At 55.6% G+C, this 24,583-nt stretch overlaps 1 protein-coding gene across 3 annotated transcripts in view; it reads right to left on the bottom strand.

Annotated features, from left to right (window-relative positions):
- Nucleotides 1-24,583, bottom strand: part of DRC11 (dynein regulatory complex subunit 11) — a 153,136-nt gene that overhangs the window by 88,997 nt on the left and 39,556 nt on the right. For 2 of the 3 annotated variants that reach the window (XM_070070001.2, XM_089328875.1), the window contains exon 7: nucleotides 13,001-13,085. In XM_070070001.2, the coding sequence (XP_069926102.2) occupies nucleotides 13,001-13,085 (85 nt within the window). Of the gene's footprint in view, nucleotides 1-11,878; nucleotides 12,157-12,466; nucleotides 12,555-13,000; nucleotides 13,086-24,583 lie in introns of those variants that run through there. The other variant, XM_089328876.1, reaches the window with a different exon arrangement.

The following is a 24,583-nucleotide window of genomic DNA, read 5'->3' as shown; positions in this document are numbered from 1 at the left end:
CTGCTGGTTCACTCCGCCAGGTGCTCACAACAGCCAGGGCTGGGCCAGGCTGAAGCCCAGAGCCAGGAACTTCCCCTGGCCTCCCACGTGGCGGCAGGACCCTACGTACTTGGGCCCTGTCTGCTGTCTCTCAGGCTGACCAGCAGGAGCTGGAATGGAAATGGGGGTGGGACTCGGTCCCAGGCGCTCCGAGATGGGATGTGGGTGTCCCGAGTGGCAGCTTAGCTCACTCCGCTACAACTCCTGCCCCAAATTTTATGGTTCATATTGTAAATGAGATTGTTTTTCATTTCTTTTTTTGGATGTAGAATTAATTTCTTTTTCGGTATACAGAATCTCTACCTATTTCTGTATGCTGCTTTTCCCAGCTGCTTCTTTTACTGAGTTCCAGTCTCCTACTTCTGTGCTCTGCAAAGATCCTGATGGGGATTTTGATCCTTTTAATACTGCCAGGCGTGTTCTGTGGCCCAACACGCGGCTCATCCTGGAGAAGTTCTGTGTGTACTTGCCAAGTGGGTATTTTGTTGCATCAAACACCCTGCCGACGGCTGCTGGGTCCCTTGGGTCTGAAGCAGAGTTCGAATCCAACGTTTCCTCACTGATCTTGTTTGGGTGACCTGGACGTTGGTGAACCGGTGCTGTTATAATCTCGCTCTCCCTTCAGAGGCAGCCACACACGCTCCGTATATTTAGGTGTCCTGATGCTGGGGCCTGCTTGCTTGCCACTGCTACGTCCTCCTGACGCGCTGGCCCTCCCATCATTCCATAGGGATGGATGCCAAGTCGCAGGTGACAATGCATCACGCCGAGCTGCCCTTCCTGTAGTTTCTGACTTGGAGCCTATTTTGTCTGAAGCAACTGCAGCCGCTTCTGCTCCTTTTGGTTCCCATTTACATGAGCCATCTGCCCCATCCGTTCACTCTCAGTCCACGCGTGTCCTTGCAGGTAAAGGAAACTTCTTGCAGGCAGCACATACACTGTTTTTTTAAAAGATTTATTTTTTATTTATTTGAAAGACAGAGTTACAGAGAGAGGTAGAGACAGACAGAGAGAGGTCCACAATGGCTGGAGCTGCACTGATCCAAAGCCAGGAGCTTCTTCCGGGTCTCTCTTTCCCCAGGGTGCAGGGGCCCAAGGACTTGGGCATCTTCTACTGCTTTCCCAGGCCGCAGCAGAGAACTGGATGGGAAGAGGAGCAGCCGGGACCAGAACTTACACCCACATGGGATGCTGGCACCACAGGCAGAGGATTAACCTACTGCACCACAGTGCCGGCCCCACATTTGCTTATTTTTTCTTTTGCTTGATCAGGCCAGTGCTCAAAACTCTCTATTGCATTTTTTCCTTCTACTCTTGTATTCTTCAGTTCCAAGGTTTCTGCTAGGTTCATGTTTGTTTCTAGGTTCACCTTTTCAGTTTGTTCTTGTGTTGTTTTCCTGAATTAATTTACTTGTGTTCTGTGATGTTCTTCTGGCCACTGGTGATGGCCTCCTTGCTGGCAGAGCGCAAGGCACCACACAGCATCACATGGCAAGAGATGGTGAGCAAGGCCACGATTGTGGCAAAGCAGGTAAAGCTGCCGACTGCAATTCGGGCATCCCACGTGGGCGCTGGTTCTACTCCTGGCTGCTCCACTTCTGATTCAGCTCCCTGCTAATGGCCTGGGAAAAGCAGCAGAAGATGGCCCCAGTGTTTGGGCCCTGCACCCACATGGGAGACCTGGAGGAAGCTTCTGGCTCCCAGCTTTGGCCTGACCTAGACCTGGCCGTTGCAGCTACCTGCAGAGTGAACCAGCAGATGGAAGCTCGCTCTCTCCCCCTCTCTCTGTAACTCCTAAAAATAAATAAATATATCTTTAAAGAAATAAAAATAAAAGGATAGCATTCCTGTCTGTCTGGTCTCTCCCCCTTTTTGCAAAACCACCAGGATTCCTCCATAATGCCTCATCTAAACCTGACTTCCTCCCCAAACATTTGCAGTTTTAATATCTCACAATGATTAAATGTCAATACACAAAGCCCTGGGGTGACATGCAAATCTCCCCAAACCACAGATGGTGCCGGATTTTCTGATTCTTCATGATCCTTGCAGACTTGGTGAAGGAGCCTACAAACTTGATGAAGTCATCTCTTCTGCACCTTAGGGTGGCTTCTAAGGAAAGCTATTCACCTGAAGGGGTAGGGGGATAGCGACCTGCTGGGGGGCACTGTGAGAATTCGAGTCTCGGACTCAGGGAGCTGGTGTCTGTGATGTTGGCACCTATGTGATTCTTGGGGTCAAAAGCTGGGGGGGTGGTCTTCGTGGCTATGAGGGCTGCTGGAGTCCCCAGCTGTGTCTCTGGGTCCAGCAGCCAGGGGGTGGAGTCAGCAGGGGTGAGGGGCAGGCCAGGGTGTGCACACTCTCTTCGGGGCAGGACTGCAGGCACACGAGTGCTATCAGAGGCCGGGTATGGGCTTGAGCATGGTGGTAGAGGTAGCGGGCTGGGACCGACCCAGTGCACCACGTGGAGGGGCGACAGAAGCGTGTACATTCCTGACTGCAGGGCCAAGCTGCAGGCCAGTTAGAAGGGTCAGGCTATTTGTGCATGTGGGTGGTTGTGGGCCAAACCAGCAGTGCATGTGCGGTGCTCCTGCAGGGGCAGCTCTGGGTGCAAGCATGGCAGAGGGCAGGGCCAGGCTGGCAGGGTCCAACAGCCTGGCTGCAGGGCTCAGCCCTGGGTGCTCGCAGGGCTGGGGCAGGGTTCTGCGCTGGGCAGGCAGGTGCAGTCGCTGGTCTGGGTCCTCGGGCCAGAGTGGCCCACGGAGGCAGCAGCTGGGGTGGCTCTGGCAGCATGGGTGGTGGTTTAGACACCTGAAGGGTGGGTCCCTGGGATGGGGAGACCCCAAGAGGGGCTCAGCCACATGACACGGGTGGCTCCAGAGAGGGGTGACGGAGGCAGAAGGTGCAGGAAGACTGTGACTGTGGAAGAAACGCAGGGCCCTCGTGGTTAGCGCGGCCGGCGTTTCTGAATCCAGGCTGGCGCTCAGTGCTGCGGTGAACTAATGTGGGCAAACGCACTTCTGCAGGTGGCGTGCGTGCATCAGCAGACATACGCTGGAGTGCTGGCCCAAGCGTGCACGCGTGTGACACGGTCCAGTTCCCTTGCATGCTGGTGCCAACGTACAGTCCCTCCAGCAATGCAGGAGGGAGTTGTCTCCGCACGTGTGCCATGGCTGAAACTGGTATGCTCTGCAGTTGTTGTTGTTCAAGAAGCCAACAGTGAATTTGTTTTGCCATTGTCTTCAACCACAGCAAAACCTTCCAAAGCTAGAAATGCGCTGTGCCACCCGTTCGGTCAGACACCACTTTTTTTTTTTTTTTAGCCTGCTGCCTGTTTTTTACAACTATACCCTTCCTGAGGCATATATCCACATCACAATTCACCCACTCCTTTTTGTAGCCACGTTGCAACCATCCCAATAGATCAGTGTCATCGTCCCAACCAGGGCCCCTCCCGCTCGTCAACTTTAACCCTTTCCTTTCTCCTCAGGCAACCGATAATCCACTGCCTGCAGAGATTTGCTTCTTGTGGACATTCAACAGAAGCGGAACGATGCACGGCCTACTGAGTCTGGCTTCTTCTACTTGGCACAGTCTTCTTTAGGTTTGTCTATGCTGTAGCATGTGTCGGTTGTTCAGCTTTTACTCCCAAAGAGTATTCCATTGCACAAATACACTGTATTTCAATGATCCATTCACCAGCATATGGATCTTGGACTGTTTTATATTTTTGGCTGAGTAATGCTACTATGACTATTCATGTACAATGTATTTTTAAATATTTTATTTATTTGAAAGGCAGAATTACAGTGAGAGGGAGAGAGAATCTTCCATCTGCTGGTTCACTTCCCAGATGCGAGAACTCCTAGAACTCCACCCAGGTCTCCCACGTGGGTCAGCGACCCAAGCACTTGGGCATCTTCTGTTTTTTTCCCAGGTGCTTAGCAAGAGCGGGACTGAAGTGGAGCAGCCAGGACTTGAACCAGCACCCACATGGGACACCAGCATCGTAGGCAGCAGTTCAACCTGCTGTGCCACAATGCTGGCTGGCCCCACATGCAATATTTTTGTATGGACATATATTTTCATTTCTCCTGGACAGAGTTCTAAGAGTGGAACTGAGTGGTGAATTTATGATTAACTTTTTTTGACAGGCAGAGTTAGAAAGAGAGAGAGGGAGAGAGAGAGAGACAGAGAGAAAGGGCTTCCTTCCATTGGTTCACCCCCTAAATGGCTGCTACAGCCAGTGCTGCACTGATCTGAAGGCAGGAGCCAGGTGCTTCTCCTGGTCTCCCATGGGGTGCGGGCCCAAGCACCTGGGCCATCCTCCACTGCACTCCCGGGCCACAGAAGAGAGCTGGCCTGGAAGAGGAGCAACCGGGACAGAATCCGGCGCCCCGACCGGGACTAGAACCCAGTGTGCTGGCGCCGCAGGCGGAGGATGAGCCTAGTGAGCCGTGGTGCCGGCCATGATTAACTTTTAAGAAACTGACAAACTGTCTTTCAAAGAGGCTCCACCATTCTACACTGCCCATGTGAGGCTCATTTTTCTCTAAGACCTCAACATTTGTAACTATTTGTCTTTTTGACCACGGACATCCCCGTGGGTGGGAAATGCAGGAACTCTTCCACTGTGGTGTTCATTTTCACTCCTTTAGTGGTAAGTGGTGTGGATCCTCTTCTCACGGTCTTCTTAGCTCATCATCTTCCTTTGTGGGTGTCTTTCAGGGCTTCTGCCCATTTTTTGATTGGATTGCCTTCCTTCTTCCCCAAAATATTTATTTATTTCAATTTTATTTGAGAGAGAGAGAGAGAGAGAGAGAGAGACGGAGACATAACTCCCATCTGCTGGCTCACTCTCCAAGCAACAGCCAAGGCCTGGCCAGGAGGAAGCTGGGAGCCTGGACTTCCACCTGCTGTGCCATGTGTGCAGGAGCTGGGGCTCCAGTGCTCCGGACATCACGTGCGCCTCCCAGGGTGTGCATTGGCAGGAAGCTGGATTGCAAGTGGAGCAGCCAGACCTGGAATCAGCCCTCCCGTACGGGACACAGGCATCCCCTGCACCACGCACTCACCCGTCTGTCTTCTGGAGATGTACTCTGTACAGTAGGTAAGAACTCTGTAGCAGGCACACATTTTGCAAATATCTTATTCCAGTCTGTTGCCTGCCTTCCTGATTTCTTAACGATGCCTTTTGCAGTGGAAAGTTTTGAATTTTGGTGAGGTTCAATTCAGCAATTTAGTCTGTCCAGGTAGTTTGCAGTCCTTTTTTTAAAAAAAGATGATTTATTTATTTATTTATTTGAGAGGTACAGTTACAGACAGTGAGAAAGAGACAGAGAGAAAGGTCTTCCAGGGGCCCAAGGACTTGGGCCATCTTCCACTGCTTTCCCAGGCCACAGCAGAGAGCTGCATGGGACACGGGAAGAACAGCTGGGACTAGAACCGGCGCCCATAGGGGATGCTGGCTCTGCAGGCGGAGGATTAACCCACTGCGCCACAGCCCTGGCCCCTGCGTTCCTTGTATGTGCGGGGCTGGTCCTTTCCCGTGTTGAACATCTTTTACGATGTTCCACATCCACCATGACTTTTACGAGATCTGTTCACATCCCTCTGCTATGTTTTATATTGGATTATTGACCTTCTTACAGAAAAATGCCTTCTCGTCTGGTACCGAGTGTAACCTCCCTTCCCGGGTGCCGTCCGGTACCGAGTGTAACCACCCTTCCCGGGTGCCGTCCGGTACCGAGTGTAACCACCCTTCCCGGGTGCCGTCCGGTACCGAGTGTAACCTCCCTTCCCGGGTGCCGTCCGGTACCGAGTGTAACCACCCTTCCCGGGTGCCGTCCGGTACCGAGTGTAACCTCCCTTCCCGGGTGCCGTCCGGTACCGAGTGTAACCTCCCTTCCCGGGTGCCGTCCGGTACCGAGTGTAACCTCCCTTCCCGGGTGCCGTCCGGTACCGAGTGTAACCACCCTTCCCGGGTGCCGTCCGGTACCGAGTGTAACCTCCCTTCCCGGGTGCCGTCCGGTACCGAGTGTAACCTCCCTTCCCGGGTGTCGTCTGGTACCGAGTGTAACCTCCCTTCCCGGGTGTAGGATGTAGGAAGGACTCTGTGTAGCTGAATTGGTCAATTTTCCCTTCTCTGACTCCTGGGTTTGCATCGTATTTAGGAGGCTGCTCCCCCCGGAGGTGATGGCGTATTTCCTTCACGTTTTTGTTTTACGTCTCTGGTCTGCTTGGAGTCGTCTGGGCTACCGCGTGAGGAGACGGACACGCACTGTCTCCTTTGCCAGGGGCTTGGGGGTTGCTCTCACACATTTACTTTCCTTTTTCTCACATGTCAGGAAGCCACCTTAATTACAGGGTGCACGTCTATATGTGTCTGGGTGTTCTTCCCAGCCTGCTCTTCGTGTCCACTGCGGTCTTTCCAGTCCTCTGTCTGACCGCCAGGGCTCTTAATAACACGTCTGAACACCTGGCAGGATTCCGTCCTCCTCCTCACATTCCATTTTCAGAATTTTAATGGCCACTCTCAGTTACTTGTTTTCCACCCAAAGTTTAGGGTGGTCACTCCCACACCCCAAGTGCCCCAGCGTAATCCTACTGGTATTTGTATCTGGATTCTATTTTAGTTGTAGATGATGTCTGAACGAGTTATTTATGATGCTGAGTATTCCCACCTAAGAACACGGCTACTTTTCCATTTCTCTGTATCTGATGCATCTCACAGTCTGTCCACGGCATGGCCATTTATTACGCGCGGTTCTGTCACTGCTGTTGTACACAGACTGCTGTCTAACTGCTGTTCCCATATACAAAGCTACAGCTTTCCGCAGGCTAACTTCCTAGCTCCCCATCTTACTTCTGTTACTTGAAGTGTATTCCCATTGAAGTCGCTTTGCTTTTCTCTGTGTAGGAACCATTTGCCCGCAGTGATCCCTTACCCTTCCACCCCACTCCCCACTCCCCGTGCGTCCCCCTAAGCCCTCAGCAGTTCCTGGCAGACACTGCCAAGCAGCAGCGCTGCAAGTGGCCCTTGTGTTTTCGCTGCCATTTGTTGAAATGTTTTCAGCAAATTTAATTAAATATGACACTGGGTTATGAATGAAGATAGAAATATTTTGTTATGTTAAAAAAGTACTCACATATTCCAATTTTGTTGAGTGTTACCATTTTTTAAATTATTTATTCATTTGAAAGTCAGAGTTACACAGAGAAGAGAGGCAGAGAGAGAGAGAGAGAGAGAGAGAGAGACAGAGAGAGGTCTTCCATCTGCTGGTTCACTCCCCAATTGGCTGCAACAGCTGGAGCTGAGCTGGTCCAAAGCCAGGAGCCAGGAGCTTCTTCTGGGTCTCCCACGTGGGTGCAGGGGCCCCAGGGCTCGGGCCATCTTCTATTGCTTTCCCAGGCCACAGCAGAGAGCTGGATCGGAAGTGGAGCAGCCGGAACTCAAACCAGCGCCCATATGGGATGCCGGCACTGCAGGCAGCAGCTTTACCCACTACACCACAGCGCTAGCCCCAAGTGTTACCATTTGTAAAGAATTATTTATTGGGTCAATGCTGTGGTGTGGCAGGTAAAGCTGCCACCTGCGGCACTGGCATCCCATCTAGGCACTGGTTCAAATCCTGGCTGCTCCTCTTCCAATTCAGCTCTCTGCTATGGCCTGGGAAGGCAGTGGAAGATGGCCCAAGTGCTTGGGCTCCTGCACTCACGTGGGAGACCCAGAAGAAGCTCCTGGCTCCTGGCTTCAGATCAGCACAGCTCCAGCCATGGTGGCCATCTTGGGAGTGAACCAGCGGACGGATGACCTTTCTTTCTGTCTCTCCCTGTCTGTAACTCTACCTCTCAAATAAATAAATAAATCTTTAAACAACAAGATCTATTTATTTATTTGAAAGTCAGAGTTACAGAGAGAGACAGAGATCTTCAGTCCACTGGTTCACTCCCTAGATGGCTGCAACAGGAGCCGGGGGCCAGGAGCTTCATCCAGGTCTCCCACGTGGCAGGGGACTGAACACCCGGGCCATCCTCTGCTGCTTTCCCAGGTGCATGAGCAGGGAGCTGGATGGGAAGTGGAGCAGCCGGGACTTGAACCGGCAACCATGTGGGTGCAGGCGTTACAGACGGCTTTACCAGTGATGCCTCAGCACTGGCCCTCTGAGTGTTACCTTTCAGTATCAGGAACGGCCACTGAGGTAGTAAGTTGTCCTTTCATCACCCTTTGGGCTCTCTGTGGAAGACGTCTCTTTAGACATCCCGGACTTGAGTTGCTCTTGCACTCGGGAATAACCACCACTCAGTTCCGTGTTTTACTGATTTAACGTGCGGCTGGCTTTAGCGTGAGAATATGTTAGTTTGCATTATGCATTGATACCCCAAAGCAAAACAGAGCCGTGGTTTTATCTGCACTCACTCGGGCTTAGCATCAGTGCTACGCTTATGTCACAGAACATCCTCGCGTCATCTTTGTGTTTTACAAATATAGATTTCACCATGTAGGTACGTTGTCACGGTGATCACGCCTGGTTCAGCCTGTCTTCATGCGGCTTCCACAATGGGTACAACCACAACCACAACCACAACCACAACCCGTGACCACTGCCACGGCTTTGGCAGGTGTCAGTGTGCCGGCTCTGTTTAAGTACGGAACTGTGCCATCTCATCTGATTACCCCCTCTGACCAGGGGGCAGGTGTTGCCGGTATCTCCATTTACAGAGGAGAAGCCCACGACAGAGGAGGAATCGCAGACTTCTGTGTGGTGCCGCGTGATATTTAATCAACATGCCACCTGACTTGTCAGTCGCCTGAGGGTGGATGTTTGGACTGGCAGGGACACCTACGTCCCCATCAGGTGCCCGAGTGTGGTAACCTGCTCTGGCTCCGGCTCCAGCTTCCTGTTACTGTGCACCCTGGGAGGCAGAGGAGAGGGTTTGGGCAGCTGGCTCTGTGCCAGCCACATGGGACACCCGGATCGAGTCCCTGGCTACTGGCTTCAGCCCACGGCCAGTACACGGGAGCTCTGTCTGTCTCAACAACACAACCACTCTCCTCTGTGTCCCCTGATTTAGTTGAAGGAGGTAACACCATTGCTCTGAGTTCTCTTTGGTTTTGGGTTTGACTGGCGGTGAACTCCACTTCTGAATGCCGCTCGCTGGCCACTCAGACCTTCCACTCACACCTGATCCTGTGCTGGCCACTGGCCGCTCAGGACTCTACCTGTGCCCGGCACGTCAGCTGGGGGACAAGAACTAAATGCCAGGCAGGGCTTGATGAGCTGCCCAACAGCAGGGTCCGTACGTAGTTTCCGTGGAGCTCCGGGGAGCAGGCTGGGGCGCTCTGGGGAAGAGGGAAGGCTGGGAGTGACGGGATGGGAGGGGCGTGGCACTTCCTGTTGAAGGGGAGCCCCATGTGCACGGCCTGCGGGGTCACACGGGTGAAGGGACACAGGAGGCTGACGGGGGGGGGGGGGCGTGCTGCTGTCCCCCACCAGCTCCCTGCTGGAGGCTGCTCTGGGTTTTCTTCTTTGTCCACACTACAAACAAGGCAGACACAAACAGCTTTCGAAATCCTCCATGGAAGACATCCGCAAATCACGCCGCGTGGGCCGGAGCAGGCCTGCCGTCGGGGTCCGGGATGACGACTGAGGGGCCCGCAGCCCGCCATCCGTTCACAGGGGGCTTCTGGTGGCTTTCAGAGCTGAGCCGTGTGGCAGACGACCTGAGTTCCACAACCTAAAATATTGACTCTTCAGCCCTTTAGGGCAAACACTCACTGATTTCTCTTCTATGGCGACTTGTCTTATTATTTTTTAGTATAAATTCTTCAAATAGTGCGTACGAGTAAAAGGGCATACACATTAAAATTCCTGGTATGTCCTTGATCCACGCTCACTTTTTAAAGATTTGTCTATTTGAAAGGCAGGGAGAGAGAGAGAAGGGGGGGGTGGAGAGGGAGGGAGCGAGAGAGAGGGGAGAGGGAGAGAGAGAGAGAGAGAGACAGAGAGAGAGCAAATGAATGAGAATGAATCTTCCATCCGCCGTTTCACTGCAATGCTGGGGCTGGGCCAGGCGGAAGGCAGGAGCTTGGAACTACAGCCATCAGGTCTCTCACGTGGGCCAGGTCCCCAGCACGTGGGCCGTCTTCTGCCGCTTTCCCTGGCTCATTAGCAGGGAGCTGGGTCAGACCTGGAGCAGGTGGGACTCGAACCGCCGCTCGTATGGGATGCTGGCCTTGCTGACTGAGCCCCGATGCCAGCCTGGATCCACGCTCCTCTGAAAACGTCGTGCTGGGGCTGTGCTGTGCTGCAGCAGGTAAAGCCGCGGCCTGGGACGCCGCATCCCCTGCGGGCTCCGGCTCACGCTGCTCTGCTCCACTGCCAGTCCAGCTGCACCCACGGGGGAGACCCGGATGGAGCTCCTGTCTGCTGGCTTCAGCCTGGCTCAGCCCTGGCTGTTGTGGTCATTTGGGGAGTGAAGCAGTGGAGGGATGATCTCCCTGTGTGTGTGTGTGCATGTGTGTGTGATCTCCCTCTCTCTGTAACTCTTTCAAATAAATAAATAAATCCTTGAAAAATATCTATGCATATAAATTTCATGCTAACACATGTATCCAGCAACAATGGATGGGAATGACTTTTCCCACACGCACCCCAACTCACTATCATGATTTCAAACTTTCACCAACCACACAGGTGAGGAGATGGAGGAAGATCATCCTGCATTTAAATTTCTCTGCCAGTGTGTTCCAAACATCTATTTTATTACATTTCGGTTCTTCTTTGCCTTCTTTTTCATGGTGCTGGTTCAGAATTTTCCTACTGTTTTCTATGACCTCTACAGATGAAAGATTCTCTGCGTCACAGTTGCAAATATTTTCCTTAGTTTATAATACGACTTTAACATCGCTTGTGCAATCTGCCGTTTGAATTTTGTGTTGTTCAATACATCAGCCTCCTCTTGATTTCCGAAGGCTGGGTGACGAAGTGAGTTAATTTACATAAAGCACTTTGCATACTATCTGGCACAGAATATTTGTCCCATAAATGCTCTTTTTGTTGTCCCTGCGGTCTGCTCTTCTTCCAGTACTGCTGTGTTTAATTTGCTTTGTATCTTTCAATCTCAACTCAAGTCACCAGGACAGGCCCCTGCATTCTTCCTGTTTTGGGACTTTCTGGACATCTCCTGAGCCCACTTCTCTATGAACCTCAGAGTGAGCTTTTCACTCAAACTGCTGATTCTGATTGGAATTGGATTCACAGCACAGAGTAGTGGAAAAGTAATGTGCTTTTGCACTCGGAGTTTTTAGTGATTTCAAGTAATTCCTCAATCTACTTGTTCAAATCTTTCATTTTCTTCAGTAAATTTTTATCAATATAATTCTGTACAATTCTGTAAAATTTATCAATATAGGGGCCGGCACTGTTGGGCAGCAGGTAAAGCTACCACCTGTGGTGCCGGCATCCCATATGGGCGCCAGTAAGAGACCCGGCTGCTCCACTTCCGATCCGGCTCCCTGCTGTGGCCTGGGACAGCAGTAGATGATGGCCCAAGTCCTTGGGCCCCTGCACCCACGTGGGAGACCTGGAGGAAGCTCCTGACTCCTGGCTTTGGATCGGTGCAGCTCCGGGCCATTGTGGCCATCTGGGGAGTGAACCAGCGGATGGAAGCCTCTCTCTCTCTCTCTCTCTCTCTCTCTGCCTCTCCTTCTCTCTCTGTGTGACTTTCAAGTAAAATAAATAAATCTTTAAAAATATTTATCAATATAATTTCTTATTAAACTCATTGAGTTTTCTGTAAATAGAATCATGTAATTGTAAAAAATAATATCCTCATTTATTAAATATTTACAGCTCCTTTTTATCTTATTACATTTGTTAAACTTCCGAGGAAACATTAACTCGCAGTTCTGATAGGAACCTCTAACAAGTTTTCCCTTTTAGTAGGAATGCCTCTGACACATCAAGGTCACGCATAAACTGTGTGTGCCCTTGGCTTTCATGGTACACGTGAGCTGGAGAAGAGTTTCCTCCTTGGAGATAACAAAGATATTTTGAAAGCAGCTTTCAGTGTCGACCGCATCAGCCGCGGAGTGGAGTCCTGCAGACGTGAATCCTGCAGGTGCACAGGGAGTAGGCCGGGAAGAGGGCAGGAGGGCTCTGGAGGGAGGTGAGGGCGGGCCAGGCCCCCAGGCAGCACAGGGGCAGGTGCCAAGGCCTGGGGAGCGTGGGTGAGTGGACGCTGACGGTGCTGGGGACAGGGGCTGCACTGGGAGGGGCCGGGAGACCAGCACAGAAAGGGCTCCGGAAATCCAGCTCTGAGCATTTACCGAGAAAATGAGCCTCCCGCGTCAGCACCCCTCTCCAAGGTGACCCAGGACCAAGGGTGGACACACCTGAAACCCAGGGCAGAAAATGGGCCTTACGCGTCTTCATAAGGTTCCTGGGAGTGACCAGAGCTGTGGCGCTGCGGGTAAAGGCGCTGCCTGAGAAGCCAGCCTCCCACACGGGTGCCTGTTGAAATTCCAAATGCTCCACTTCCGATCCAGCTCCCTGCTTGGCCCTCCCAAGTGCCTGGGCCCCGGCACCATCATGGGAGACCTGGAAGAAGCTCCTGGCTCCTGTTCCCACACCTGTCCAGCTCCAGCTGCTGTGGACATTTGGGTAGTGAATCAGTGGAGAGGAGATCTCTCCCTGTGTGTGTGTGTGTGTCTGTAAACTGTGCCTTTCAAATAAATCTTTAAAAACAAAAACAAAAAGTTCATGGAAAATGAGTTATGGAAAACCATACATGGATTTCAAACTTTTTTGCACCAAAAGAAAGGCCGTGTAATTCCGTTTTTCTGGCCTTTTTGAAGCCTCCTGGTGCCTGCTGACGAGCACCCGACAGAACCTCACGGGAACGTCCGTGGGAAGGTCACCAAGAGCCCACACGGCGGCTCATTGCTCAGGAACCGTACCTGCTGTGGGGTCTTGTTGGAGAAGATGACGGCAGAGCCTCCCTCTTCTTCGGTGGGGTAGTTGGGAAACGTGCCGGTCAGGTTCCTGCGGAGAGCAGAGGCAGCGTGAGGCCCAGCCACCGGCACTCAGGGATCTGCGCACGGCCGGGCAACGGGCAGGTGGTCACACGCTGGGCCCCTGTAGCAGGAGCAGCGCACAGGAACTGGGGGTACTGAGGGCATGGCCCTTCCCCCAGGGACCCGCTACAACGGGACAAACGTTTCTCTTTGCAACAGATCTTTTCCCCTTAAATACTGAGAAGCTCAGTGCCTGTGAGCTGAGGATGAAGACAGAAGCACAAATCATTGCTTCCTGTTTAACCTTCGGGGTAAACACAGGATTCCGAAACTCAACAGGAGGACGGAGCTGCGCACATCACAAGGTCGGGACAGCGTGCGAGCCGCACTCTCACGTCCGGATTCCCCGTGAGCCTGGGCCCCGTATTTGTGTGTCACAAACAGCTTTCTCCTTGGCCCTGCGAGCTCTGCACTTTCTAAAGCAGACGCGGGACCTACTGCTGACAACTCCCGCTGGAACAGGGTCATTGACTATCTCCAAAGGAAACTCGCGTTGCCACAGGAGTTGGGTTTACTCTACACAGAGAAGGACCCCGTTACTGGCAAGCTGGTTCCACTAGTTCACAAACGTGTGCGATCTAAGGGATCGACAGCGTAACGTTGAAAATGACTTTGCATCTCCAGGAACCCTTCACACTCAGTAATTTCTGAGGGCCCCAGAAAGCTTTCGTTACGCGAGTTACACTCCTTGAGATTCACTGGATTACACGGTAAAGCCCAGGACTTCAAAATACAGACATTCAATCCATGGAAATGCAAACCCATTAAATGCTAACATGCAAAGCACACATTTTTATCAATATCAAATATATTTTCTGAAAAAAAATTACTGAGTTGCGCTTCAGTTTTGCATCTTTCCAGGTCCCTTTACTGCCTTCCTTCACGGAGTGAGGAGCACGCTTGTGTCTGCTTCTGGATTCCAAACTGTCTGTCTCGAGGCAGACGAAGGCAACCCGGCCTCGCGCGGCTGTGCCGTGGACCAGAGAGGGAGCCTCCGAGCCTTTCCCGGCCTCACGCGGCTGCGCTGTGGGCCAGGGAGGGAGCCTCCGAGCCTCTCCCGGCCTCGCGCAGCTGTGCCGTGGGCAGGGGAGGGAGCCTCCGAGCCTCTCCCGGCCTCGCGCAGCTGTGCCGTGGGCAGGGGAGGGAGCCTCCGAGCCTCTCCCGGCCTCGCGCAGCTGTGCCGTGGGCAGGGGAGGGAGACTCCGAGCCTTTCCCGGCCTCATGCAGCTGTGCCGTGGACCAGGGAGGGAGACTCCGAGCCTTTCCCGGCCTCATGCAGCTGTGCCGTGGACCAGGGAGGGAGACTCCGAGCCCCTCCCGGCCTCACGCGGCTGTGCCGTGGGCAGGGGAGGGAGCCTCCGAGCCTCTCCTAGCTTGGATGCTCTGCTCTGATTCCACTCACACCAGGTCCAGGGCGGTGCCCTAGTGCCTGGGACGTGGTCTGCGTGAGGTCCCACACCTTCCGGGCCTCGGAGCACGCTGGCAGGGTGGTGGTGGAGCCGGTCAGTGGAAGGCCATGAGGTCCAGGGGGCACTCACCACCCACCTGTCCATTCGCCCATCCGGCCTTTCACGCGAGCCAGGGCTGGGAACCTTTCTTCCGCGAAGGCTGGTGGGATAGTGGCCGCACACAACCATCACCTCCAAAGTGCACCTGCTGTGCTTGCACTGAACTTCAAGCCCTGCCCGCGCCTCCCTTGGCAGCGCCGGACCCAGTGGTTTCGAGGACCTCACAGGGCCTGCAGGCTGGACGTTCCAGACGCCCGAATCAACAAAAGTCTGTGTAGTCCCAAGTAGATTCTGCACGCAGTGGTGACAGGGATCGGAGAAGCCAAGGGGCAGGTGTGGCGCCTCACCGTCCACAATCACGGGGCTGATGCCCCGGCGTTCTCCGACACACCGCCTGTCCACGAGCCTCATACCTCCACCCTGCACACTGCTGACCACCTTCTGCCCAGCCCGACCAGGATAAAATCTACCAAAGTCTCTGCACCGAGAATCCCAGCGCTGTCTCTTCACACCCACCCACTTCATTCCTGCAACAGCCCCTGCCCGAGCAACCCCGAAAACAACTCCATTTCCTCATCCTGAAGCCTGCGCGGGAAGTTGTTAGAACCAGAGTGGAATCATTTTCCTCAAGCCGAGGAATGACGAAGGCTGGAGGATCTCACGCGTGCGCCTGATGACAGAGGAGTGGCAAGGCCTCTGCAGGAACCCGCCTCGCACCAAGAGCCCCCCAACGGCAGAGAGGGAGCTCCTGCGAGGGCGCCGCCTGGCAGTGGACTGCCAGCACCTGCCGCCGGCCCTGAACCAAGGCTACGCTACGTGGACTGCCAGCACCTGCCGCCAGCCCTGAACCAAGGCTACGTGGACTGCCAGCACCTGCCGCCGGCCCTGAACCAAGGCTACGCTACGTGGACTGCCAGCACCTGCCGCCGGCCCTGAACCAAGGCTATGCTACGTGGACTGCCAGCACCGGCTGCCGGCCCTGAACCAAGGCTACGCTATGTGGACTGCCAGCACCGGCCGCCGGCCCTGAACCAAGGCTACGTTACGTGGACTGCCAGCACCGGCCGCCGGCCCTGAAACCAAGGCTACGCTACGTGGACTGCCAGCACCTGCCGCCAGCCCTGAACCAAGGCTACGCTACGTGGACTGCCAGCACCGGCCGCCGGCCCTGAACCAAGGCTATGCTACGTGGACTGCCAGCACCGGCCGCCGGCCCTGAACCAAGGCTACGCTATGTGGACTGCCAGCACCGGCCGCCGGCCCTGAACCAAGGCTACGCTACGTGGACTGCCAGCACCGGCCGCCGGCCCTGAAACCAAGGCTACGCTATGTGGACTGCCAGCACCGGCCGCCGGCCCTGAACCAAGGCTACGTTACGTGGACTGCCAGCACCGGCCGCCGGCCCTGAAACCAAGGCTACGCTACGTGGACTGCCAGCACCTGCCGCCAGCCCTGAACCAAGGCTACGCTACGTGGACTGCCAGCACCGGCTGCCGGCCCTGAACCAAGGCTACGTGGACTGCCAGCACCGGCCGCCGGCCCTGAACCAAGGCTATGGAAACGGCTCACCGGTCCTCCTCGTTTCGCCTTTAAGAACCTCCCTGTACTCCCAAGGACACTCAGACTTCACGGCGGGACACGAATTTCCAATGCACTCGATGCTTGAACTTCCCAAATAATGACCGTTAGAGGCTTTTTCTATTATGCAATGCGACAAAAGTCTTTTTTAAATTATTATTATTAATTTGAAAGTCCGAGGAACAGGGAGAGAGAGGAAGACACAGAGAGAGAATCTTGCCTCTGCTGGTTCACTGCCCACATGGTTCCAATGGCCAGAGCTGAGCCAGGCTGAAGCCAGGAGCCAGAAGATTCTTCTGGGTCTCCCATGTGGGTGCAGGGGCCCAACCGCTTGGACCACCATCCACTGCTTTCCCAGACCATAAGCAGAGAGCTGGACTGGAAGTGGAGCAGCGGGGACTTGAACCGGTGCCCACAGTGGATTCTGGCCTCACAGGCAGCAGCTTTACCTGCTACACAACGCTGGATCCATGACAAGAGTTTTCAAGGACATAAACCAAACCAACCTGTGTGTATGTGTGTATAATTATATACACATATTCAAGACAAAAAGGATTTTCGCCAATTGTTGTATCATGATTTAATACCACATTTTCACAGTGCCTCTGTAAACAACAGCATCAACCACTCTTATTTTTAAGAGCGATGAAATATTTGGTTATCCTTGGTCACGTTTGTTTATGTAATCAATCATAATCTGAAACCGAATTAATCTTATCCTGAAAGAATGAAAACCCCGTTGTAGGGTGCACATTGAAGCCGTGTCCTGGGGTGGGTGTTGTGGCTGGGTGGGCAGTAGGTGAAGCCGCGCTCAGGACGCCCGCGTTCCACACTGTAGCGTCGCTCTGAATCCTGGCTTCTGCGCCTCCGATGCAGCTTCCGGCTAACGTGCGCCCTGGGAGGCGGCAGGGGACGGCTGCAAGTGCTGGGAGCCCTGCCCCCCACACCGGAGACTGCAGGGAATTCCGGGCGTCTGGCTTGGGCCTGGCGCAGCCCAGGCTGTTGTGGGCATTTGGGGAGTGAACCAGCAGAGTGGAAGACAGTCTCTCTCTCTCTCTCTCTCTCTCTCTCTCCTTCTCTCTCTCTCTGCTGCTCTTTCAAATAGATGAAAACAAATGTTAAAAAAAAAAAAATTAAACCTGGAAAGAGAATACCCAAGACCATTTAAATAAGCTAAAACATGTTTTAAAGTTTGTATCTAGAAAAGGACAGTGCACAGACAGCTCACACACACACACTCGTGTGCAACGTGTGCACTACCTCCTCATGCTTCCCTTGCTCCAGCTGTCTCCTTGGGGGGTGGGGGTGGAGGTAGTGACCACACCCCCAGGGTGCCCTGGCTCACACTGATTGGGACTTTGTCCCAAGCCCCTCCCTGGGCCTTGGTCCCAGAAGAGACAGGTCTTGAGTCTGTAGTTCTGAGATGCCCCTGCCTGCTCCCTACACCTTCAGCTGAGTACTGTGGCACCAGCGGTGGGGGGACCAACAGCTCACCGCCCCACTGATCCCCCTGTGAGCCTCTTACTGTGGGCCAGCCACACGGCCACCATGTTCTGCTCCTGGCTCTGTGCTCCACAGCACGGCAGGGGCCCCGAGGAGAGACCCTCACGACACAAGATGAGTGAAAGGGAAACATTATTTTAGCTCCCACCATGTTTCCGGGGCAAAGGGATCTGACAGCCTTGGCTGCAGGTGTCGGCCACCTGGGACGTCCCCAGGAGTAACCGCGGACCCCAAGTGACAGGCTGTCAGGAACAGGCACCGTTGATTAGCAGCGGAAACCAAGCTCTCTCCCGCGTGTGGAACCTGATCCCCCGTAGGGCGTGCACTCCTGCCTCCCTGTGTCTGCGGTCCCAGATCCGGAACCTGCAGGCCCAGAGCCTGGGAAACCCGCAGCGGTGTGGGCGGCCATGCTGTCACCCCCGGTGACCACACACACCGGAGCTCACCACATCCGCCTGAAGCCCCGCCTGGGCAGGGGCCAGGTGCTGCCACCTGCAGAGAGGACTGGGCCCTCAGACGCACCTCCTCCCTGTGTGGCCTGGCTCCAGCCTTGGCCTCCAGCCTTGTCACAGCCACAGTCCCCAGGGTCTCCCTCTCCTCCGCGCTCCCCCCTCCAAGGCGTGTCACAAACACAGGTTTTCCTGGAGCTGCCTGGTCGGCTCTGCGCCCCTCCCAGCACAGGCCCCACGGAGGGGGCTCACTCGGCCTTTGGGCTACGTCGGGTCCTAGCCCCAGCGCCTCGGGAGGTGGTCTTGTTGGACAGAGGGGCCTTGCAGACGCCAATCACTCCGACAAAGGTCCTGATCCAAGGACACAGATGGACATGGGGGCAAGAGGATACAAGGAGACCTGGGGAGGGGGCACCATCGACGCTGCTCGGGACAGCCCCCAGAAGACCAATACCCAAGCTTAGCAACACCCCGAGGTTGCTGCCGGAGGGGCTGTCTCCCTCCCTGCTCCAAGTTCTCTCCCCCAGCTCCCGTGGAAGCCCCCCAGGTCTCCTCCAGCCCGTGTGACCCAGCTTCCCCGTCTCACTCTGGAAGGACATGAAGTGACCCAGGGCAGGGTGTGCCCTCTCCATCTCCTTCCTGGTGGCTCCCCCCCTGCACCACCCTGGCTCTCTCTGCTCTGCCGGGTGCTTCTTGCCTCCCCACCTGAACACGGGGGCCCAGGGCTGGGTCTCTGGACTGTCCTCCACCCTCCCTGCCCCGTGCTGTGTCACAAACACCCTGGAGGCGACACAGCCTGAGGCTTCGCCCCTGCCTCTCCTCTCCCTGAGCTGCACACCCACGGTCCCCTGGGAAACGCAGCGACAGCCCCTCCAACCTCAGAGTCTCAGATTCAGCTCTGGTTCTCCCCACCACACGCTCCAAGTCCCAAACCTCCTGCTGCTCTCGCATCCTTCCCATTTCAGAAAACGGAACCTCCTCTTCCAAGGACCCAGCCCTGGAGTCGATCCTGGCCCTCCTTCCTCCATACCCAGGCTCAGCCCACCACGGCACATCCCGCTGGCTCCGCCCCCAAGCACGCCTGGGTGTGACCAGGCCACCCATGTCACCGTGATGCACTACACCGAAGCCGCCCTGTGCCACTCCTTGCTTAACATTCCTTGATTCCCCCACTCAGGACACCAACACCCACCAAATCAGGTCCCAGCATACCCAGGACAGGGCTGGCTGGTGTGCAATGAATGATACATCCTTCCTGCTTCCCTGTGTGCGTCCCATCAGTGTGCTCCTGACCCAGGGGCACCTCCTCCACGCTGCACTGTCTGGGCCCGGCCCCAGCTCTAGACTGGGCTGCTCCCCCTGAATGCTGGGGTTCAGATGTTGAGACGGCTTTGAACCCCAGCCACGCCACCACCCCTGGTCGGAGCCCAACCTCCAGCTCCCCTGGTCCCCTCCGACCGCCACGCTTCCGCCTGTCTGTGGCTCTGGCTGTCAGTCTCTGCCTCTGGTCCCACAGATACAGCACCTGAGCTGGGCCTGCCTTGGCTTCAGAGGACAGCCCCGCCCTCAGCCCCCAGGCCCACCTGCAGCCCCCAGCCTTGCTCGCAGCCCCCAGCCCAGCCTGCAGCCCCCAGACCTGCCTGCAGCCCCAGACCTGCCCGCAGCCCCCAGACCAGCCCGCAGCCCCAGCCCCGCCCGCAGCCCCCAGCCCTGCCTGCAGCCCTGCCTGCAGCCCCCAGCCCCACCCTCAGCCCTCAGCCCCCAGCCCTGCCCAGTAGCCCCTAGCCCTGCCCTCAGCCCTCAGCCCTGCCCTCAGGCCCCAGCCTGGCCTGCAGCCCCCAGCCCGGCCTGCAGCCCCCAGCCCTGCCTGCAGCCCCCAGCCCTGCCCGCAGCCCCCAGCCCCGCCCTCAGCCCCCAGCCCTGCCCGCAGCCCCCAGCCCTGCCCTCAGCCCCCAGCCCTGCCCGCAGCCCTGCCTGCAGCCTCCAGCCCTGCCTGCAGCCCTGCCCTCAGCCCTCAGCTCTGAGGTCTCAGGAGGTGGCGTCACCGAGTTCCTGGGAAAGCGGAGTTACAGGTGAGTTCCACGGTTTAATTCCTCTGGTGCACCACGCCCAGTGAGAGCTTGCCGGCTCGCCTCACAGACCTGCTCTGCCCTTCTGAGCAAGCCCCACGCTCTCCCACAGTGGCTGTACCATAATTTACATCCCACCGACACCATGTGGCGCGAGAGCTCCCCTCCTCCCCTCCTCTGGATCCTGGCCAGGCCTTTTTTTTTTTTTTTATTTTATTTTGATAATAGCTATTCTAACTGGAGGCCATAAATACGTACAATTAAAATAATAACAGAGCAATTAAAAAGAGAGTAAGCTTATTTTGCTGCAAAACAATTTTTGAAACCCATGCAGAGTCTTCTTCCGCAATATGCCTTTTCCATGAACCTCCGGAAGGCACCTGGTATTGCGCACAAACACCCAGAGGTTGCCTGGGATCTGGGGGAATTCCTGTGCCTGGCACGTCCCCACAGGGCTCGGCAGTGAGGAGGCTCTCTGCACAGCCAGGCCCAGCCTGTCTACACCTGCCCCACCGCCTCGAAATTCAGGTCCGGTCACCTCGGAGGCTTCTTTGCCGATGGCAGCAGCTGGGAGGGATTCGCACGCACACACGGGATGTTAACCAGTCCCACCAGTGCTGTAGGGTGAGTGCCTGAAAAAGCCCCGTCTCCCCCAAGACGAAGGCACTGCACGAGGGGAGGGAGTGGAAGTGGAGGGGCCGAGGGGCGCAGAGGAGAAGCCCCCGGCGCCCGCGTCGGCAGGTGCCCGCGTCGGCCGTCGAAACGCCACCTGGGGTTGTTGCAGCGACTTCTTTTCTTCTGTGTTTTCATACATTTCAGTATTGTTTTCCTCGCTACAGCAGACAGGAACTGGGTTTGTAATTAAATAAAATACAGTAAAATAATTTTTAACAAAAATAAATTTCATATTTTACGGTTGGTTTCCTTCTGTGTCGTACGAGTTTGACTGTGACACAGAGCGTGTCATTTTTACGGCACCATTAGTTCCATCTTCTTTCAAACTCTTCTTACTCTACACTTAGAACTCGGGGACCCGTTTCTGGGGGAGTCGGAGTCCCGAATGTGGCTCCTGTGGCCGGCGGCTTCCTGTGTGAGCCACCTCGTGTCTGGAGCTCCACGCTTCTCATCCTGATCGCGCCTGGAACTTCATCTATCAGATTCCGAGTTCCATCTATTTCCGCCAGCTCCTGGGCTATCCACGCTGTCTCACTGATCTATGCGTATGTCTCCTTATTAGTATAATGCATTTACCTTATTTTTCTTTATGATATACTTGAAAATAAAGTGCCATTTGTCCTTCCTTACTGTTCTTAGTCTCTTATTTTAACCCTAATGACTTTAATAATTACGTTTGCAAGTTCAATAAATAATCCTGTTGGGATTTTAATTGAAATCGCGTCAGCCCCATAAATTACCCACAGCAGATCCGTCATCTTCCTACCGAGCAGGAGCGGGTGCACTTCCCCATCTACTCAAGTGCCCGTCCCGCCCTTCACTGTTCACGACTCCTGCAGGTCTCCTGCGGCTCCCACGGTTCCCTCCCACAGCGGGCTCATCACGGCTTTTCCAGACAGCGCCCTTTCCACTCTATTTACAAACACTTAGTCCTCTTATTTCCTGGCCCTGCGGTCCTCTGTCACCCGGCGCTCACCCTCAGTCATTTCCGGGGAAGGCGCCGGGCACGTCTCCCGATCGCGCGGCGGCACTTCCCGCTTCCCTCGGGATGATGGTTCCTCACTCAGAACTTATCGACAGCGTCTCCGACGCACCAGACGCTGTGTGCAGCCCTGGGAAAAGCAGCGACCAGAAGACGCGAACAGCCCTGTCTTCACGGGGCTTACGTTTTACGCGCCCAGGCTTCGCGACATCCTACTTCCCTTTCTGGTTTTAAACAGCTGGGGGGGGGGGGGGACTTCATTGTATCAAATGCCTCTTCTGCACGAGGTGATGCGACCACCCAGCTTCCACTGGCGCACGCGATGCCGCTCTGCCCGGCCCTTTCACTGGTATGCTCTTGGGGACCAACGGTCACTACATACCCTCTTGGGGACCGACAGTCACGTCTAATCCTGAGCCACCAAGAAACCTCCAAGCGCTTCCTGAAACAGCTGCTGAGAAAAAAATGGGAGTGTGCCAAGCTAGAAACAACGCGCAGAGAACAAACGATGTACAGAAACGCGGGTGCCCCTTGCCGGGAACGGGGAGCTGTCCAGGGCGCTCTGTGGGCGGGAAACCCCGGGCCAGGGCCGGGAGGTGGCATCTCCCAGGTGCTGGAATCCAGGAGGCGGCCCTGCGGGAGGTGCAGCCACCCGCAGGAGGCTGACCTACACACTCCTGTGTCTGCTGCCCGCCAGGAGGTGAGGAACAGAGCCCCGGCGCTGACAGCCCACAGGGAATACGATGCTGCCACCAACCATGGCGGCTCAGGAGCAGATGAGACCTTGGCCTCAGCAGACACCTCGTGCAGCCCAGCAGAGCCCCGACTCTGACCTCAGACGCTGGGGGAGGACACGTGTGTGCCACCGTGCGGGGGTAGGTGGCGAGGAGGCTGTGGCGGGAAGCAGAGTTGAGAGAGCAGGGATGGGCGGGAGGTCCCTGAGTGGCGGCTCTGGGGCAGGGGCAGGAGGAGGGAGGGTTGAGGAGAGGGTGCGCGGGGCTGATTGTGAAGTCAAGAGGATGGGTGCTGGCTGGGGGAGGGAGAGGAGTCAAGGGTGAAGCTGGACTAGAGCCCGAGATGCCCGCAAGGAGGGGCACCACCTCCAGGGCTGGCAGGGGCTGCGGCGGAGCAGGTGGGGGAGGACCCAGCTCACTTTGGCACGGTGGAGCCGTGGCTGTCTGCCACGTGTCTCAGTGGTGAGCAGAGCGGGCACCTGGAGCCACACGGACAGAGTTCAAGAGACAGTGCCGGGGTGGAGCCTAATGCTTGGGAGTGACTGAAGGCACGTGCCTGGGTGAGGTGACCGCGGGAGGCCAGAGGGGGCAGCCCGCAGTGGACCTGGGAGCTTCTGCCGTGCACAGATGACCCTTTGTTTACGAGGGGCATGGCCCCGTCAGCCCATCCCAAGTTTAAAATATCCCAAGTGGAAAATGCCTGACCTGGCCCAGCTAATGCACCTGGCTCGGGGCACAGGCGGCTCCCCTGGGGCACGCCTGCGGGATGAGGCTGCCGATGCCATAGAAACCGGACTCCGCTCCCAGTCCAGTGGCCCCCTAGCTGCACAGGCACGCCCTGAGCGCCGAGGCGGGCACCGTCTCAAAGTCCACTGCTGGCTCTATGGGGAGCCAGTAGCCCGAGTAAACCGGATGACCTCTGATCATGTGAAATCTCATTTTACTTTTAGAGAACTTGGCTCAGTGTATTTGTTTGAATAATTTGCCAAAAAAAATCCCTCTTTAATAACACATTCACTTAGAGAAACTCACAGGCTCAGCACGTGGCATCCCCGCCTCACTCAACACCCCCCTCTCCCCCCAGCCGTGCTGTTACGTCGCTGGGGTTTTTCAGACGAGGAAACTGAGCCTTAGCAGCCCTGCGGGGGCAGAGCACGGCCCCCAGTGCCTGAGCCCGGCCACACGGGGCTCCTGGGCCGTGCCGAGCTGCCCGGCAGGGGCGGCAGCCTGTCAGAGCAGGCGCCAACAATGCACCCTCCCCACGCGACGCCCACGCAGCCGCAGGGGAGCTGCACCACGCAAGCAGCCTCTTGCTGGGAACGCAGAGCTGTTATGCCGGCAATCACCGCACCGCACCCCCGGGGACCCGGCGCTGCCCCTCTGCGGTGCAGCACTTAGTACCCGGTGCAGGCTGAGCTTCCCTAATCCAGGAGCCCCAGACCTGGACTGTCCCAGAGCTGTGGGTGCTGACGAGACACAAGAGGAAGCTTTCCCAGCGTGCAGCTTCGACGCGTCGATCATTACAGACACCGTGTAAGTCACCTTCAGGGTACGTGGCTAATGTATGTGTGAAGCACAGGTGGATCTGGGGTTTAGACTTGGATCTCACCTCCAAGGTATATGGGCGTGCAAATACTTCAAAATGTGGGAAAAAAATCCCCAGTCTTAAATTACTACTTACTGGCCCCAAGCATTTCAGACTAGGGAGCCTCGGCCGACAGTGCTGGCCAGCGGTCAGTTCCCAAAGCTCCGTTCAGCTCTCCCAACTCTGTGATTTGCACGTGACCGGTGCCCGGGCGGGGGAGGGGCAGTGCTACCTTCTTAAAAATTGTACTCAAGGGTTAATGCTGCTTTTTAAATAAAAGCCCCTCAGCTGCCTCTCTCCTATTTTATTTGGGGAGGCTGGGGGAGTAAGGGGCCCACGCCCAAGTACTTCTGGCTAGCAACCTCGAGGTACAGTAGGTTGGT

This window comes from Oryctolagus cuniculus, chromosome 3 (assembly GCF_051225735.1).
Source record: "Oryctolagus cuniculus isolate XC-2025 breed Fujian yellow rabbit chromosome 3, ASM5122573v1, whole genome shotgun sequence".
Classification (NCBI taxonomy): Eukaryota; Metazoa; Chordata; class Mammalia; order Lagomorpha; family Leporidae; genus Oryctolagus; species Oryctolagus cuniculus.
Note: the sequence above shows the minus strand (reverse complement) of the source record. Positions and strands in the feature narration are given on the sequence as shown.